At 42.7% G+C, this 19490-nt stretch overlaps 1 protein-coding gene across 2 annotated transcripts in view; it reads left to right on the top strand.

The window, feature by feature from the left end:
- TBC1D32 (TBC1 domain family member 32) overlaps window positions 1–19490 on the top strand; it is a 503914-nt gene that overhangs the window by 13968 nt on the left and 470456 nt on the right. For both annotated transcript variants that reach the window (XM_073627171.1, XM_073627170.1), the window contains exons 2-3: window positions 5377–5561; window positions 9259–9420. In XM_073627171.1, coding sequence (XP_073483272.1) covers window positions 5407–5561; window positions 9259–9420 — 317 coding nt within the window. In that variant the 5' untranslated portion in view covers window positions 5377–5406. The remainder of the gene's footprint in view (window positions 1–5376; window positions 5562–9258; window positions 9421–19490) is intronic.

Below are 19490 nucleotides of genomic sequence, written 5' to 3'. Positions count from 1 at the left end.
TGTGGGCGTGACTTATGTATGCGTTTGCTTCTGCATGCGAGCTCCCCGGGACAGGGGTACTTTTTAATTTTTAATTTTTTTTTTATTGTTAATTTTATTTTTATTTTTTTACACTTTCCCTTTTTAACAATTTTTTTTTATCAATTTTATTCCTACAAGTCAAAATAATTTGGTGGAGGGGGGATTATTGTGTGGGGTTACTGTTCAGGGGTTGGGCTTGGCCCCTTGGTTCCAGCGAAGGAAACTCCTTAAGGCATCAGCACAAGACATTTTGGACAATTTCATGCTCCCAACTTTGTGGGAACAGTTTGGGGATGGCCCCGTCCTGTTCCAACATGACTGCACACCAGTGCACAAAGCAAGGTCCATAAAGACGTGAGTGAGCGAGTTTGGGGTGAAGGAACTTGACTGGCCTGCACAGATTCTTGACCTCAACCCGAGACTGCAACCAGGTCGTCCAACATCAGTGCCTGACCTCACAAATGCGCTTCTGGATGAATAGTCAAACATTCCCATAGACACACTCCTAAACCTTGTGGACAGCTTTCCCAGAAGAGTTGAAGCTGTCATAGCTGCAAAGGGTGGGCCAACTCAATATTGAACCCTACGGACTAAGACTGGGATGCCATTAAAGTTCATGTGTGTGGAAAGGCAGGTGACCCAATACTTTTGACAATATAGTGTATATAAATCTCCTTTTTCCAATAAAAAATACAACATTGTCATTGGAGAGATTTCCCTTCACTTCCTGTCCCATAGCCAAACAGGCTGCAAATTAAAAGAAAGCCTTGGGGACCCTCATGTCCCCAGAACCAGTGTCCCCATTGGAAGAGAGGGGTAAGTTCTTTAATCCTGGTCTACTGTTACTAAATGGAATGTTATCTAAGAAATCATTTTAGGTGCTGTTGATTATGAGATAGAATCCTATATCAGGTAAGAATGGGAAAACATTCCCCTCCCAAAACACTAGCAACTAGTCCCCTCAGTTCCCAGACTTTTTTTAGTGCTGTTAAAAGAAGAAGGAATGCGACACCGTGGGAAGCATGGACCTGTCCAAACTTTTTTGAGACGTGTTGCTGTCCACAATTTCAAAATTACCCGATTTGTTTTCTTAAAATGGTACGTTTTCTCTGTTTAACCACTTCAATACCAGGCACTTTCGCCCCTTCCTGCCCAGGACAATTTCAGCTTTCAGCACTGTCACAATTTGAATGACAATTGTGCGGTCATACAACACTGTACCCAAACTACATTTTTATCATTTTCTTCTCACAAATAGAGCTTTTTTTTGGTGGTATTTGATCACCACTGGAGTTTTTATTTTTTGCTAAACCAACTAAAAAAGACCAAAATTTTTGTTTCGGTTATAAAATTTTGTTTTCTCCTTCACTGACGGGCACTGATGAGTTGGCACTGATGGGCACTGATGAGTTGGTACTGATGGGCACTGATGAGTTGGTACTAATAAGGTGGCACTGATGAGGAGGCACTGATATGTAGAATCGATGGGCATTGATATGCAGCACTGATATGCAGCACTGATGGGCACTGATATGCAGCACCGATGGGCACTGACAGGCAGCACAGATGGGCACTGACAAGCAGCTGTGATTGGCACTGATAGGCGGTACTGATTGGTACTGATAGGCGGTACTGATTGACGCTGACAGGTGGTACTGATGGGCAGCACTGATGATGAGGTACTGATGAGGTTTTGACAGGTGTTACTGTAGGGCACTGATTGACAATGTGATGGGCACTATATGGCACTGATTGGCACTTTATTGGGCACTGATAGGCGCTCCTGAGGGGCACTGACTGGGTACCCTTTTGGCACATCTGATGGGGCTGTGCTGATAATCAATGTGCAGATTATCAGCACAGACCCCCCTTCTGACAGGGAGAGCCACCGATCGGCTCTCCCTGTTAGCACGAACCGAGGAATGCCGTTTACCGGCACTTCCTGGTTCATGCGATTATCAGCTGTGATTGATCACCCGGTAAGAAGCCTCTGATAGAGGCTTCTTATCACGAATGGAGATTCTGCGTGTCAGACTGACGCGCCGCACTTGCAATTGACGTGCTGCGTGCCCTCATGGGCGTGCCCGGCATGTTATCCTGCTGGACGTCATATGACACCCAGTCAGGATTACAGAACCACTTCCCGGCCGTCAATCTGCTATAGGCCAGACGGAAGTGGTTAAACAATTGATATGTTTTCTATTTTCATTGTAAATAAAATATGGGTTTATGAGATTTGCAAATCAATTGCACTCTGTTTTTATGTAGAGTTTACACAGCGTCCCAACTCTTTTGAATTGGGGTTGTATGTAAGGGTGCCTAGGTATTACTGCACCTACAGCCACATAGCTGTATGGTGGGGAAAATAACTATTTGATCCCCCTGCAGATTGTGTAAGTTTGTCCACTTACAAATAAATTCAGGGCCTACAATTTTTTTATAATAGGTGTATTTTAAATTATAGAGACTGAATATCAAACAAAAATCCAGAAAAACACATGATTCAAATGTTATAAATTTTAGTTTCAGTTCAGTAAGTAAAATAAGTATTTGATCCCCTACCAAGCAACAACAATTCTGGCTCCCACAGTCTGGCTACAGACAGTATGTGCTCATGTGGTACACAGATTAGTCCTGTCAATTTAAAAAAAAGCTCCTAACGGCAACTTTGTTATGTATATAAAAGACACCTGTTCACAGAATCTCTTTCTTCCATTCAAACCTCACTATCATGGGCAAGACCAAAAAGCTGTCAAAGGACATCAGATACAAGATTGTAGACCTGCACAAGGCTAGAATGGGCTACAAGACCATCAGCAAGAAGCTTGGTGAGAAGGATACAACTGTTGGAGTGATTATTCGCAAATGGAAGAAATACATAATAACAATCAATCGCCCTCGGTCTGGAGCTCCATGCAAGATTTCACCTCATAGGGTAAGAATGGTTATAAGAGAAGTGAGGGATCAGCCCAGAACTACACGGTAGGAGCATGTGAATGATCTTAAGGCAGTTGGGACCACAGTCACCAAACAAACCATTGTATAACACAATACGCTGCCATGGATTGAAATCCTGCAGTGCCCGCAAGGTCCCCCTCCTCAAGAAAGCACAAGTACAGGCCTGTCTGAAGTTTGCCAATGAACATTTAAATGATTCAGAGAAGGATTGGGAGAAAGTGCTGTGGTAAGATGAGACCAAAATTGAGCTCTTTGGCATTAACGCGACTCACTGTGTTTGGAGGAAGAAAAATACTGACTATGACCCTAAGAACACCATCCCTACAGTCCCTACAGTCCCTACAGGCTGACTTTGTCGCATTAAGGCCAATGGATGGGGCCATGTATTCTAAAATCTTGGATGAGAACCTTCTTCCCTCAGCCAGAACACTGAAGATGGGTCGTGGAAAGGTCTTCCAGCATGACAATGACACAAAACAAAGGCAACAAAGGAGACCTTAATACTATAGAAAATTTATGGAGGGAGCTGAAAGTTCGAGTTGCCAAGCGACAGCCAAGAAACCTTAAGGATTTAGAGAAGATCTGTAAAGAGCCATGAACCAAAATCCCTCCTGAGATGTGGGCAAACCTGGTCACAACTACAAGAAACATCTTACCTCTGTGCTTGCCAACAAGGGTTTCTCCACCAAACATTGTACTAAGGGATCAAATACTTATTTTACTTACTGAACTGCAACTCAATTTATAACATATGTATCGTGTTTTTTTTTTTTTTTTTTTTTTCTGGATTTTTGGTTGATATTCTGTCTCTATCATTTAAAATACACCTCAAATAATAATTTTCTGCAATGTGAGATCCAGGGCACTGCTACATCTGAAACCGAGTACTTGGAGATTTAAAGTGAGATTTGGTGGTATTACTATTGTGCTGTTTGTTGTTCTCCTTGCTGGAGGCCCTGATATGATGTAGCAAAACCCTGCCTCTACAAAGGTGGCTGCCTCCACACAGAGAGACAATGCAGAACATAGCATAGGAAGTCAGTAATCGGCTGCAGGGAGAACTCAGACAATACCGTTGACTAGTTCTTTACCCTCTGCCTGCCTTTTTTTGGGCACAGCTTCCACAGTTTAGTTCTTCTTTAACACCAGGATCTATTCTGTTAAGAGGCAAAGTAGTGACCAGCCAAGAAATCAAAGTAGCCAATGCCTTTTTTTTCATGGCTTACCTTTTTTTTTTTTTTTTTTAATTGTTTTCTAATATAAATTTTGTTCTGATTCTTTATTTCTTTAACCCGACCAGCGCACGACGATATATGTTGGCACAATGGCATGGCTGTGCAAATGGGCGTACAGGTACGTCCCCTTTAAATCACGGCATGGTGGACGCCCGACCCGGTACTCTGTGGGCGTGCCCGCGGGTCCCATGGACTCTATGTCCGGGGGCCCGCGATCGAGTCACGGAGTGGCAGAACGGGGAGATACCTATGTAAACAAAGCATTTCCCTGTTCTGCCTAGAAACATGACAGAGATCTACTGCTCCTTGTCATCGGAAGCAGTGATCTCTGTCATGTTCTAGTGAGACAATCTCCCCTATAGTTAGAATCAGTCCCTAGGACACACTTAACCCCTTGATCGCCCCCTAGTGTTTAACCCCTTCCCTGCCAGTGTAATTTACACAGTAATCAGTGCATTTTTTTAGCACCAATCTCTGTATAAATCACAATGGTCCCAAAATAGTGTCAAAAGTGTTTGATGTGTCCGCCATAATGTCGCAGTCACGATAAAATCACAGATCGCCGACATTACTAATAAAAAAATAATAATAATAAAAATGCCATAAATCTATCCCCTATTATGTAGACGCTATAACTTTTTTGCGCAAACCAATCAATATACGCTTATTGCGTTTTTTTTTTACCAAAAATATGTAGAAGAATACATATCGGCCTAAACTGAGAAAGAAATTTTTTTTTTAATCTATTTTTTGGAAATTTTTTTATTATAGCAAAAAGTTAAAAATATTGCTTTTTTTTTTTTTTTCAAAATTTTTGCTTTTTTTTGTTTATAGCGCAAAAAATAAAAACCGCAGAGGTGATCAAATACCACCAAAAAGTTCTATTTGTGGGAAAAAAAGGGCGTCAATTTTGTTTGCGTGCAACGTCGCACGACCGTGCAATTGTCCAGTTACTGCGCCGCAGTGCCGAATCGCAAAAAGTGCTCTGGTCAGGAAGGAGGTAAATCCTTCCGGGGCTGAAGTGGTTAAAGAAACTTCCACATCTGTCATGCTATTTGATGAAATCCAAATTGAGGATATTTATCTATGAAATAATTTTACTTTCCTGCATTAATGTGTAGTATGTCCAATTTATAAAATAATGCAATGTTTGTTGTTTTAGGGGCTTTTGGGAAATTTGCAGCTGCGTACAATGGCCACTCTTTCAGTTGATGATGAAATCTCGCTACAGACAATGGTCAGACAGCTGCTGCAGAGTGTGAAAGAAAAACTGGCCACTGCACCGTCTGCTGAATGCGCTGAGGAGATCTTGCTGCACCTGGAGGAGACGGATGAGCATTTTCACAAGTAATTCCACTGTGTCTATGTATTTGTTCACCATACAATGTTTTTGAATATTAACATCTGTGTAGGTGCTGATTTACGAATGATGTATGTCACATGTGGCAATAACCTCATTTAGGCCCCATTCACACCTGAGCGTTTTGTAGCTTGAAGCCTGGCGCTACAAAACGCTGGAGGGGAAAGAATCCATTATTCTCTATGGAATTGATTCACATCTCCACTCCAAAACGTCTGAAGCCAGAAGCTCCAAATGCCTGAAGCTCAAACAAGTTCTGGAACTTTTTTTTTTTTTTAGGCAGATTTGGGCAGTTTTCTGCTTTTTACATTGGTGACCTTTTGACCTGTACAAAATCGCATTAAAATCGCGCGACTTTCTGCCTAAAAACGCTACGCTCAGGTGTGAATGGGGCCTTACAAACCAAAAACACTTCTGGGCTTCTTTTGGAAGAAGTAGCAGTGTTATATTACCGCGTTTGTTCCGCAGTGTTAGAAAAAAGTATAGCACTGTGCAAATGTGCTTTGCACTTTGTTTACTTTAGGACTCCAAGGCAAGTTGAGCGCTACTCAAATGAATGAGTGGGAATAAGCCAGAATGAGAGCCTGGTCATGTGACCTAAGTCATCTGATTGGCCTCTTTTTCAACTTAATAGTTTTATCTGCAGGTTCCGCTCTGCAATCTGCATTTTAAAGGAGAAGTAGGGCCAAAGCTCCTTTGGCCTTACTACTGTAGATCACAGGAATGCACTTTGTTCTGCACTCCTGTGACAGGTATTCAGCCGACAGCAGGCTAAAGTCAGCTCTCGGCTGACGTCACTCAGCCAGTCCAGACTCTGGAGGGATCCTGACTTTAATGTTGGGATCCACTCAGATACCTGAGTGGTATGCTGCTGAGAGCCTGAGCCAGCAGCTTCCGCCCTCTGCACAAGCCAGCTCTGGAGGGGCAGAGCAGAGAGCCAGTGACTGATGGTCACTGCTCTCTGCTCAGTAAAGACCGAGAACTGAGCGATCAGCGCTATATGATCTCTCATTTCTTGGTGTGGAGGCAGTTGGGGGACAGATGCAGCATATTTTTTTTCAAAACCTGCACTTCTCTTTTAGCAATGGAGCCCAAAATGCAGGTACACTGTGGAACTGCATTGTAATCTCCCAAATACTAAAGCCAATGCTTCCTGCTGATTAGAGAGCTCCGGCTCTGATTTACAGGGGCTTGTCGAATTGTTGCTTCCACATGGAGAGCAGCAAACTTTTTCTGCAGCATGACAACAGAGGACAGGCTATTTTACAATGACTGTGGCTTTATTACCAGCTAAGTGAATGATAAGCCTGTGATCAATTAGGGTCCGCATTCCTGTGCATTTCCTTTGTGTCTCTGTGCAGTGCAATTTTGCAGCCCGTTCATTTGAAAGAAGTGCAAATTGCACTGGAAAGTATGCACTCCTTTTTCAAAAGTGTGCTGCACCAAATCATTTGGTACTTCAGTGCCATTCGATCTGATCTCCTAAATGCACTGCATTTATGATTTGCGTTATGGGTGCCGTTGCCATTCCATTGACATTCGCAGCACATTGCAATGGCAGTGTGTTGTGAGCACAGTGTGGGAAACGCGCACAGAATGTGCCTTTCCCGCATCACGTTACTGTTTTACTGCACCTTGAATCTATTCTCCGCATTTTACAGAAGAGTTCATTTGAGCTTTAATGACATTGGGGGTATGTAATGGTATCGTGTGCTTACTGACCCTGCATGTGTGCTTTCTACATGGGCAAGACTGTTGAAAGAAGAAACTAAACTCAATAGCATTTGTACATAGTTTTCATGTTTAAACCATATCTAGGCTCAAAAACAAAATGTAATATATTGTAGCTTACCAGTCCTTAGATGTGATGACTGCAACTAGTTCACTTCCTTTTTTTTTATTCATTTATTTATTTATTTTTTAGGCTTTTTTTTCTTTTGCTTTGTTTTTATCTGATGATTCTGCTAGTAGCATACTTCCTGTATGTAGTAACAGGACTACTGAATCTTTCTCCTCTTCTCTTCACCTGAACGTAAATTGGTGGCTTTTTGTAGTCCTCACAATAATGTAACTGAAGGATTTACAGATTTGTTTTTGTTTTTTAATCAAACAGATTTAACAAAATACTTTAATTGGTTTATTGAAAAGGCCAAGTGAGAGCATATTAGAAAAGCTTATTGTTAGGGTTTACATGCAAGTTAGCACTAGTCAATAGAAGCCACATACTACACATAATGAGTAAAGATCTAAGCTCCTGGCACATGCTTTTTTTTCATTTTCAGACGTGGAGCTATACATGTCTGCAGGAAAAAATAGTAAAAGTGTGTACAGCTGAAGAATGTCATAGCACCTACCACCTTCCAGTATTCAGTCCAATGTACAATGCGCAAAGACATGGGATAGTACAAAGGAGTAATAATACAATAAGTAAAGAGACAGACACCACTTTAAGTTCAAATGGACATAATATGGCCACGGTATATATTTATGGGGTTACCCAGTTTAAAACCTATCATAGTAACCATTTTAAACTTAAAATGTTGGCATAACTTTAACCACTTGCCGAACGCCCGCCATGATGGCACTCCAGTGCAAATGTACGGTGGGCACTTTAAGGAGTATAGAGGGGGCACGCATGCCCGCCACGTGATGTAGGAGCCAATACACGTGGTGGCCGCCGGCTACCCGCGATTGCTCCTGAGAAGGACAGAACGGAGATCTGTCAATGTAAACAGACAGATCTCCGTTCTGTCAGGGGTGAGGAGACTGATCTGTTGTTCTGACTGCTTAGGAACAATGATCACTCTTACCACAGTGCCCAGCATTATTTATTTAAGCTTTAAAGTGTAAATCCACACACCACTAGAGGCCTAAAGGGTCAGTCAGTCCTGTGTTCACAGAAGATTCAGGTATCTTTAAGTCCCGGTTCACACTAAGGCGACCTTTCAGGTGACTTAGCCGCCTGACAAGTCGCGTTCCATGCAGTGCGATGGAACTGTTCTAATCAGAGCGGCTCAACTTGCTCCAACTTTGAAGAAAGGTTCCTGTACTACTTGGGGGTGACTTCAGAGCGGCTTGCATTGACTTCTATTAAAAAAGTCATTTTCAAGCCACGCCGAAGTCACGCTGTGCGCCCTGGCGGCTTCAGAGTTGAACGACTTTGAAGCCTCCCCGGTGTGAAACGACACTAAGAGATCATATTCCCTCTTGTATCCCAGTTCTGCTACACTTAATTGGCCATGGCTTGTCATTTGCAAAGTGGCTAGAATGGACATGTATTCAGATGCCAAAAGTTGCAGGGGGTTGGCCAGCCCCCACCTTTTGGATATATACAATATATCCCAAAATTAGTGACAGAGGTGCGCTGTTTCCCTTAAAATGGTCTGATTATGTTATGTTATGGCATCTCAAGACTCTAAAAAAAAGTTACAGGATCCCAAATGTTCACGTTAATACAAATAGTGGTATTGTTTTAATTTGCTACATATATCAGCAGTTGCACTTACCAAATGTACCAGAAGATGGCACCACAAGCTAACTCATAATCATTTCATTTGGTTCTGAATTCTTCACATTACTTGTTTCATCTGTAACTTAGTGCTTGTCAATGTGATTCCCATTATCATTAATGGAAAGTAAAATTGTCTGATTATTTTATTTAACAATTTCCTACATTTGTTTCAGCTATGAACTGGTGAAGTACCTGAGACATTACATCAAGAGCTCTCTAGGATCCGTGATAGAAGATGAGACTGAGAGGTGCACCTTTGCACAGAGTCAAGGAGAGGGATCCGGCTACGACACGCTCGTACAACGTGTTACCAGGCGGACCCGCGAATCCAAGGAGTGAGTTTTCACACATTTTAATAATCCTGAGGCCTCATTAGGCAGAGAATGATGTATTGCTTTGCTGCTAACAATAAGATTACACAAGGGGTTGGCGACAAACAGACATTTTATTGCCTGAAGGTATTAAATGGTGCTATCTAAATGTTTAAATAGTTGTAATCCAAATGTTTGTATTTTTTCAGAGGCCTGGAGCAGTTCTGGAAAATGTTCACATTGATAATTCAATGCGCAGCCCTTTAAGCATATACAAACCGTAACAGTGAATTTTTGTATCAGTTGATAAGGTCCTGTGCTCTCTGCCAGTACTACACTCTTATTAGTTACATTGACCCCTGCTTTCTCTAAGGACTACAGAACCCCTACCCCCCTGGAGCAGGGGAGCGGGGGGGGGGGTGGATTTGTATTATGATGACAGCATTGCTTCTCTATAGATTAAGTACAATGAGTGAGTGTTGTCACCTTAGGACAGGAGGTGGGTTGCTGGCAGGATAACCTTGTGGAAATAGAGGGAAAAAGGCATCACATCTAAGGACTGGTAATCTACAATATGTTATATTATATGTCTGTCAGACACATTTACTGTATTGTTTTTCATTAAAGTGGTTGTAAACCCTTACATACAGAATATCCAGTGAAATGACTAGCCTTAGGTGATGCACATAAACAGGTACAACTTATCTGCAGTCTTCTCTTCTCTACATCTGTTGAAAGTGCTGAATTATGAGCTGTCAGAAAAAAGAGAGCTGAAGTTACACTCTGCAGAGCTCAGTGAGGAGAGCTCCGACAGCGGATTGGAGGGAAGGGACACACCCCCTGCACACAGGAATAGAGCTGGGGCTGCCAATCTGCTGGAGCTCCCTCCCCTGTCACCATTTTTCTCTTGATGTCAGGAAAACTTGTCAGAAGTGATTCATGCTGATAGCAGAGGAACAAAGCAGCAGACAGAAATTACACTTAGCCCCCGTTCACACCAGCGCGACTGGTCATGCGATTTGACAGGTCAAATTGCATGACAAGTTGCACCCTATTGTCATCAATGGAACTGTTCAAATCGGTGCGACAGCGACTTTACTGTGCTGCACCGATTTGAAAAAGTAGTTCCTGCACTAATTTTGGCAATTTTAGGTGCAACTTGCAAAGAAATTCCTCCACCCCAAACTTGCTCATTCATGTCTTTATGGACCTTGCTTTGTGCACTGGTGAGCAGTCATGTTGGAACAGGAAGGGGCCATCCCCAAACTGTTCCCACAAAGTTGGGAGCATGAAATTTTCTAAAATGTCATGGTTCCCTTCACTGGAACTAAGGGGCCAAGCCCAACCCCTGAAACACAAACGCACTACAGTAAATTGTCAAAAGTATTGGGACACCTGCCTTTACACGCACATGAACTTTAATGGCATCCCAGTCTTAGTCCATAGGGTTCAATACTGAGTTGGCCGACCCTTTGCAGCTATAACACCTTCAACTCTTCTGGGAACGCTGTCTACAAGGTTTAGGAGTGTGTCTATGGGAATGTTTGACCATTCTTCCAGAAGCTTAACCAGATAGAACACCTTTGGGATGAATTCGAGTGGAGGCTGCGAGCCAGGTCTTCTCATCCAACATCAGTGCCTGACCTCACAAATGCGCTTCTGGAAGAATGGTCAAACATTCCCATAGACACACTCCTAAACCTCGTAGACAGCCTTCCCAAAAGGGTTGAAGCTGTTATAGCTGCAAAGGGTGGACCAACTGAATATTAATCCCTACGGACTAAGACTGGGATGTGATTAAAGTTCTTAAATGCTGTGCCTGAACTAGTTTGCTTTTGTCTTTTTTTTTTTTTTTCTTTTCTTCTTTTTCTGTAGTGATCCTGCCTCCTTCCGCTAGTTATTTCCTGTTTGCTCTTTACTATATTTACGGAGGAGCGGTATTGTCACCCTAGGACAAAAAGAACAGGAAGGGTGTAGGGACTACAAGATCAGAGCTCATAAAACTGCTTGTACTGTAATTTCAGTGCAGAGGACACAGGATGCTGGATTTCTGCCATTGTCAACTGGTATTTCTTTGCAGTTATCGAACAGCTATAACAAAATAAGATCAGTAGTATTTGACAGGCCAAATGGGAGCAAATAAGAGAAGATCGCTGTTAGGGTTTACTTATACTTTGGCTCTTTAAATGTAGCCTTTGCTGTAAAGGCGTCATTTACTTGGTATTCCTTGCAGAACAGCAACTAAGTGTTCTGCAGCTCAATATTTAAAGTGGTTTTAAAAGCAGATAGACCTGTAGTGGTATCCAATATTGCAGGAAGTTGCAAGCAGCAGTGAGTCTATATAATTACAGCTGTGCTCCAGACAAAAATATAAAATCTATATAATGGGGCTGTTTTAATTTTTTAAAAGATTTGTATCTCTATCCAGTACTGAGATTTATACAGCCCAATCTGGCAGGGTAGGAAACCTGATTTTTCTCTGTAGCAGTTAAAGTGTCACTAAATCCAATTAAAAAAAAAATATATATATCTTGTTCAATACCTTCATTTGGAGTACTCTATGTTGTAATGGCAGCATCAGACAGCACATCACGATCACTACATTTACAGTTTTCTCTACCACTGCATCCTTTATGGGGGAGTGACTACTGTTATTATCCATTGTCTCAATGGAACCACCCTCCTCGGTGAGCCAGAAAAAATGGTATATGAAATGATTTTAATAACATTCAATGGCTGGAATGTAGTACTGAAAGCTGGATTGAAATGTTATTTTTAGAATGGGAGTTCAGTGACACTTTAACCACTTCAGCCCCGGAAGATTTGGCTGCTCAATGACCAGGCCATTTTTTGCGATATGGCACTGTGTCATTTTAACTGACAATTGCGCGGTCGTGCAATGTTGTACCCAAACAAAATTGACATCCTTATTTTCCCACAAATAGAGCTTTCTTTTGGTGGTATTTGATTGCCTCTGTGTTTTTTATTTTTTGCGCTATAAACAAAAAAAGAGTGACAATTTTGAAAAAAACACTATGGGGTTTATTTACTAAAGGCAAATCCACTTTGTACTGCAAGTGCACTTGAAAGTAAAGTCTCTGTAGATCCGAGAGGGACATGCAAGGAAAATAAAAAACAGCATTTTAGCTTGTACATGATTGGATGATATAAATCAGCAGAGCTTCCCCTCATTTCAGATCTACCCCTTAGATTTAGAGCGACTGCACTTCCAAGTGCACTTGCAGTGCAAAGTGGAGTTGCCTTTAGTAAATAACCCCCAATATCTTTTACTTTTTGCTATAATAAATATCCCACATTTTTTATCAAAAAACTATTTTTTTTTCCCCTCAGTTTAGTCCGATATGTATTCTTCTACATATTTTTGGTAAAAAAAAATCACAATAAGCGTATATTGATTGGTTTGCGCAAAAGCTATAGAGTCTACAAAATAGGGGATAGATTTATGGCATTTTTATTGTTATTTTTTTTTTTTTTTACAAGTAATGGCGGCGATCTGCGATTTTTTATTTTTATTTTATGTTTTTATTTTTTATCGGGACTGCGATATTGCGGCGGACAAATTTGGTCACTTTTGACACATTTTTGGGACCATTGACAATTATACAGTGATCAGTGCTATAAAAATGCACTGATTACTGTATGAATGTCACTGACAGGGAAGGGGTTAACACTGGGGGGGATCAAGGGGTTAACTGTGTTCCCTAGTGTGTGTGTTCTCTCTCTCCTCCTGACTCTGTCCAGGTATTGATTCCTTTTATTTGTTGGATGTAATAAAATCATATATGTTTTATTTTTGAGACATTATGGTGCCGGATTTTTTTCTCTTTGATTGGAAGTGGTTAATAGCTCTGTAGACTATTTTTCCTAAGATTGTGCATTACTGTGTTTTTCTGCCTTCTTATAACGTCCTTTGTGAGGTCCTGAGCTTCTTCTCCTTTTCTCCTTTAATTCTGTTTGTTTGGAATGGGCAGTGCACTTTAGTTGTGGTCATATGCACACTACAAATCCCATAGTCCATGGTCCATCTCAGGAGCAAGCAACAGAGGGTGGCTACCTTCCTACATACAGTGGGACTTTGGGGAACGAGCGTAGCCAATCCTCTAATTGGAAGTCGGATCACAGGATCTTTGCAGATTTGTAGGAGGCTGAGAGAATAGGAGGTATTTGTTGAGTTAAAAATAAATACTTGATTAGAATTTTTTTTAACCAGAGATTACTGTTGTATTAATGTAGATTTACAGTTAGTTGTACATTGGATACAGAACATTTCTGTGCCTTATCATGCTGGTCACTGTATCTTTTGGATATTCATGAATTATGTTAAGCTGATCTGAGCTGTTTATAATCCAGAACAGCCACTTGTGTTTAGCCTGTCATTCTCGGGTTCAGGTTCAGGTCTGATTGATAGTTGTGGCTAAGTCCTGGTTCACACTTATGCATTTTTTAGCACATTTTCAGTTTTGCAGAAACACACTACAGTCCATTTAACATGGTTTCCTAAGGATGTAGTTCACATCTGTGCATTTTATGGAAAGGGCCAGGGATTTTTTTCTGGTTTTTGGTTTCATAGACTTCAATGGATGAAAAGCATGTATTGAAATACGTGAAATGCACCTGGAATATGCAAACTGCAACCTGCATAAGTGTGAATCGGGCCTTAATGCAAACAGCCCTTAATTGTGACATTTTCATACATGATGTCCTCTGTATTCAACCTGCCATTATCTTTCTATATTTGCATAATTTGTTGAAATGCATTTAAGGTGCCGATATATTATTTAGTAAGATTAATCACTTTCCGTAAAAATGAAAGCATATGTAGGCATTTAGTATATTTTGGAGAAAATTTGAAGAAAAAAATAATAATTAGGTAGTGTGCAGTATAATGTAATTTAATCTTTCTGGATTCAGTTTGCATGCAACATATAAAGCTCGCTCTAGTGAACATGTTAAAAGAGAAGTATGAATGAATGAATGAATGAATGAATGAATGAATGATTTGTAAAGCGCTGCAATTGCGAACTGAATCGCCTCAAGGCGCTAGATGTATTCTCTGTAGCCAGCTTCTAGAAAAGGAAGGTCTTTAGTTTTTTCCTGAAGGCCTGGTGGTTTTCTTCCATGCGGAGGTTGGTTGGGAGAGCATTCCATAGTCGAGGTCCTTGGACTGCAAATCTACGTTCTCCCTTTGCTTTGTAGCGGTATTTGGGAATGATGAGGAGGTTTTGGTTAGCTGATCGAAGACTGCGATTCGGTGTGTAGTGTTTTATTTTTTCCCGGAGATATTGCGGAGCGTTTCCTTGTATGCATTTATGGGTGAGGCAGAGGGTCTTGAATATGATCCGATTCTTCACAGTTAGCCAATGTAGGCTTTTTAGGGATGGGGAGATGGATTCCCAGGGCTTTTTTCCTGTTAACAGTCTTGCCGCCGTATTTTGGATGAGTTGCAAGCGCGCAAGCTGATATTGGGGTAGACCTACGTAGAGGGAATTTGCGTAGTCGAGTCGGGAATTGATGATTGTTCCCACAACTGCCGCTTTGTCCTCTTCTGGGATGAAGGGGATGAGTCTGCGAAGCAGGCGGAGGAGGTGGTGGGATCCGCTCACCACCGATCCTATTTGTGCATCCATTGTCATTCCTGAGTCAAAGATGACTCCAAGACTCTTGACTTTGGTGCTGGGGGAGATGGTCTGTCCGAGGATGGAGGGTGGTGTCCACGGAGTCTTAATTTTGTAATTTTTGTTGGCTTGCAGGAGAAGAAGTTCTGTTTTTGATCCGTTGAGTTTGAGGGAGCTAGTGGTCATCCAGTCATTGATTAAAGTGAGGCATTTCTGTAGTTGCTGATGATGATCTTTTTGTCCGTTAATGCGAAGGTAGAGTTGGGTGTCGTCTGCGTATGAGTGGAAGCAGAGGTCCGTTTTCCTGATGATATTGAGAAGCGGGCGGATGTAGATGTTAAATAGCACTGGTGACAAGGGTGAGCCCTGAGGGACTCCACAGGAGACTGCCCGAGATTCCGAGGTGAATGTTCCTAGTTTCACTGTCTGAGAGCGATTCTCTAAGAAGGATGTAAACCATTTTAGGGCAGAATCTGTGGCTCCTCCAACTTCTGAGAGGCGGACAAGTAAAGTATTGTGGTCCACTGTATCGAATGCTGCGCTGAGGTCTAACAGTACCAGGAGACTCGGTTCTCCGTCATCTGCTGCTTCGAGGGCGTCGTCCCATATTTTGAGAAGTGCTGTTTCTGTGCCATGGCCTGGGCGGAAGCCTGATTGCAGAGGGTCCAGGAGGTGGTGTGTCTCCAGGTGGTGCTGTAGCTGCTGTACTACTGCTTTCTCTATAATCTTGGAGATGGTGTTGAGGCTTGTTATTGGTCTGCGGCAGTTAGGGTCTTTAGGGTCGAGATTAGGTTTCTTTAGCAGGGGTTTGACGATGCCTTGCTTGAGGGAGGTTGGCACAGTCCCTTCTTTGAATGATTGATTTATGAGATGTGTTAGGGTGGGGGCCAGGATGTCGGAACATTCTTTGAACAATTTGGTGGGGATGATGTCGTTCGGTGATGTGCTGTCGCGAAGGCTTCCGATGATGTTTTTAGTCGTGTCCGTAGTGATTGGGGACAAAAAAGAACTTCGGTGGTTGAGTGATGTTCGTGTCGATATGCTCTTTTTGCATTGGTTGGGTGAGGTTGGTTGTTATTTTCTGATGAATTGCTTTCCGAATGTTGTCGATTTTGTCGATGAAGAAATCTGATAACTCATTGCAGAATTCTTGAGTATCGTTTGCAGGGGGCTCTAGGCAGGTCGGGTTCATTGATTGAGCAACTATTTTGAAAAGTTCCCGTGGGCGGTTTAAGGCGGATGAGATGGTGTCTGCAAAATGTTCTTTTTTGGCTTTGAAGATTGCCTTGTGGTATTTCACCGTGAGTGCTTTGTAGTTAGCATGGTTTTCCTTGGTGGGATTTCTTCTCCAAGTTCTCTCAGCTCTTCTGCGTTCTTGCTTGAGTAGGGTGAGAGTGCCATTAAACCAACTCGAGTTTTTTTTGCGGACGGGTGTTCTGCGTTTTGGCGCCACGGAGTCTGCTGTTTGTAGTAAAACATTGTTTAGGGAGTTGAGTGTTTGTTCCGTTGAGAGGTTTGGGTTTAGCAGAAGAATTTTGCTCGACAATGTAGTTTTGAAGAGTTCAGAGTGTAGTTTCTTCTGAGATCTATTCCAGTGTGTTGCTGTTGCCCGTTTCTGTTTCCGGAGGATGGTGTTAGTGGTGATTTTAAATTTGATAGCATGGTGGTCCGTCCATGGTAGTGGAGTGTTGTCGAAAACGTCGATGTCCATATTCTGTTTGAAGATGAGATCTAAAGTGTGTCCTGAACCGTGCGTAGGAGCATTTATCAGTTGTTGCAGGCCAAGTTCTTCCATTTGGTTAACGCAGGCGGTTGCAATAGGGTCTTGTGCAGAGTTTGCCCACAGATTGAAATCCCCAAGTACCAGAAGGTTTTTGGTTTTCAAGGTGTGTATTGAGAAGAATTCAGTGAGCGGCGTGAGGAGATTGGTCTTTGGTCCTGGTGGTCTGTAGCATAGTAGTATGTGAATGGTGTCTTGAGGTGTTGTTTGAAGATGCAGTGAGAGTGTTTCCATGAAAGGCACTGAGTTCTGTAAGTTTGGTTTGGTGAACCCCAGGTGCGATTTGAAAATCACTGCTAGACCTCCTCCTTTTTTTCCTATTCTATGCTCAGATAGGATACTGTAGTTCTTGGGCACCAATTCAGTTAGGATGGTGTTGCAGTCGGAAGTTAGCCAGCTTTCTGTAATGAAGAGGCAGTCTATGTTGTTTTCGATGATGAAATCGCGGATTTCCAGCCTGTGCTTGACTGCAGATCTGGTGTTGATCAGGGCGCATGCTAGTTGTTGTGGTTGGATCGGTGTCTCCCTGCCTTTGATGGTTGATTGTGGGTTGGTCCTTAGTAATTGTTCTTTTTTTAGTCTTTTTTGCGTGGTGGTCGGTAAAGTTGCGGCCGTGTTTCTTAGCCTGTGGAGGGTGTCTGCTGTGTACTTGAAGTTGCACATGATGCGGAAGGCGGCGTTGCTAGAAGGAAAGGTGTTATGACGAAGGCACTGGTGCGGCGATGATACCCTTGCAGGGGGATGGAGGGATCGGATGGCTAACCACTGCTCTGAAGTGGTGAGAGTGACGACTGAGTGTTGGAGCGGAGGCACTGGAGGGAGGTGAGGCTGCCTACCTCCCTCTCGTTGATCCAGAGGAAGGCAAAAAAAACCCCTGGCTGCGTTGGCCAATGGTGCAGTCGAGGAAAAAATTCCTTCCTGACCCCCCGAGGGGCGATCGGACAAGGGCCCCTGGATCAACTACTAGAGTGCCCCCGGTGGCTTACCTGTGCTGATGGTCCCGAAGTATGGGTTTCCTTTTTTTTTTTTTTTTTTGCTTAAATCTATTCTATGTGAGCTGCTGATATTGATAAATCCTTCCAGCCCTCTCAGAAGTGCCCCATCCTGTTATAATCGAGCGAAATACCTGTGGGAGGGTCTACAGACTTTCATACAGTGTAATACCAACAATGGTCTGGCTCTGGAGTCTGGATCCCCCCACATTCCTGTCAGTTTGCTTGATTGATGTCAGCTCTCTGCTCGCTCCCAAGACTTCACAGAGTGTAGCTGCTCTGTCTTCCCTCCTCCCTTCTCCCACCTCCTCTGCAGGATGTTCCAATCGTTGAGCACTTCAGTCAGTGAGTAAGGTAGGAGAAGTCACTGATTGTGCTGTGTATATAAATCTCCTCTACATATTACTATCTACCAGAGTGAAAAACAATATATTTGTAAAGCAGAATACACATATGGATGTGACCGCACACAGGCATTCCGTGCATTACTGGTATAGTAAAATGAAATAAAATCAGAGCTAACATTGTGAATGAATCCTTTTATTGACTATCTGGATTTTTATATGAGACAATGAAACCTTCCATTCACATCTTCTTGTATTTTCATACTGAAGCCCAGAGCTCCTCAGACATGGACAGAGCTTTGCTCCCCCATAATTGGTGTATTACCTAGTACCCCTATAGTAATAATGTTTCCTTCATTGTAAATTGAGTATTAGAGGGTCGCATGCCGTACAGAGTCATCGCATGCTGTACAGTGCCATTGAATGCCGTGCGAGGATGAGGATGATGGGTCTACTCTGTATAGGAGTACAGGGGATGGGGATGATGTGACTGTATACCACTGCATGTGATGGCCCTGTATGGCATATGATGGCTCTGTGCGGCATGTGATGGCACTGGGGATGATGAGATTGTATAGGAGTACAGGGGTAGGGGATGATGAGATTGTATAGGAGTACAGGGGATGGGGATGAGACTGTATAGGAGTACAGGGGATAGGAATGTTGGGACTGTATAGGAGTACAGGGGATGGAGATGATGGGATTGTATAGGAGTACAGGGGATGGAGATGGGGATGACGGGACTGTATATCACTTCATGTGATAACTCTGCAGCATGTGATGGCTCTGTATAGCATGTGATGGCTCTGTACGACATGTGACGGCTCTGTACGGCATGTGATGGCATTGGGGATGATGGGATTGTATAGGAATACAGGGGATGGAGGGATAGGATCAGTGACAGAGGGATGATTTGTATGTACAATAAAGGAGACTCTGGGGACATATCAGGGTCACTTTAGATGTGGGGGAGTTGTCAGTCTCCCTCGTACTGTACACAGGTATGTTCTATACACCTAGCACTGTGTACATTTCAGAGAACAGACACAGGGCACGGGTCACTATGCTCCTCACCATGTCTCCTCTTCTGATATAACACAGTGCTGTGTGTAGAGAGATTACCTGTGTTCATAGAATTTTTCAGTGACAATCCCCCCTCCCCCCATCGGCTGGAGGAGACACTGGCATAAACTTTGAATGAGTGAGGGGAAGGGGCGGGAGGGAATTCAGAGGACACAGGAAGGAACATCAAAGCCCAGGAGAGAGGTGTTGGAATCTCGCAGAGAGCTTGCAGATAACAGCCAGGGAAATGTGAGGATTTCACTGCTTGTATCACACTGTC

This window comes from Aquarana catesbeiana, linkage group LG04, assembly GCF_042186555.1.
Source record: "Aquarana catesbeiana isolate 2022-GZ linkage group LG04, ASM4218655v1, whole genome shotgun sequence".
In the NCBI taxonomy this organism is placed as follows: Eukaryota; Metazoa; Chordata; class Amphibia; order Anura; family Ranidae; genus Aquarana; species Aquarana catesbeiana.
The sequence above is the reverse complement of the archived record's forward strand: the minus strand, read 5'-3'. Positions and strand labels throughout refer to the sequence as shown.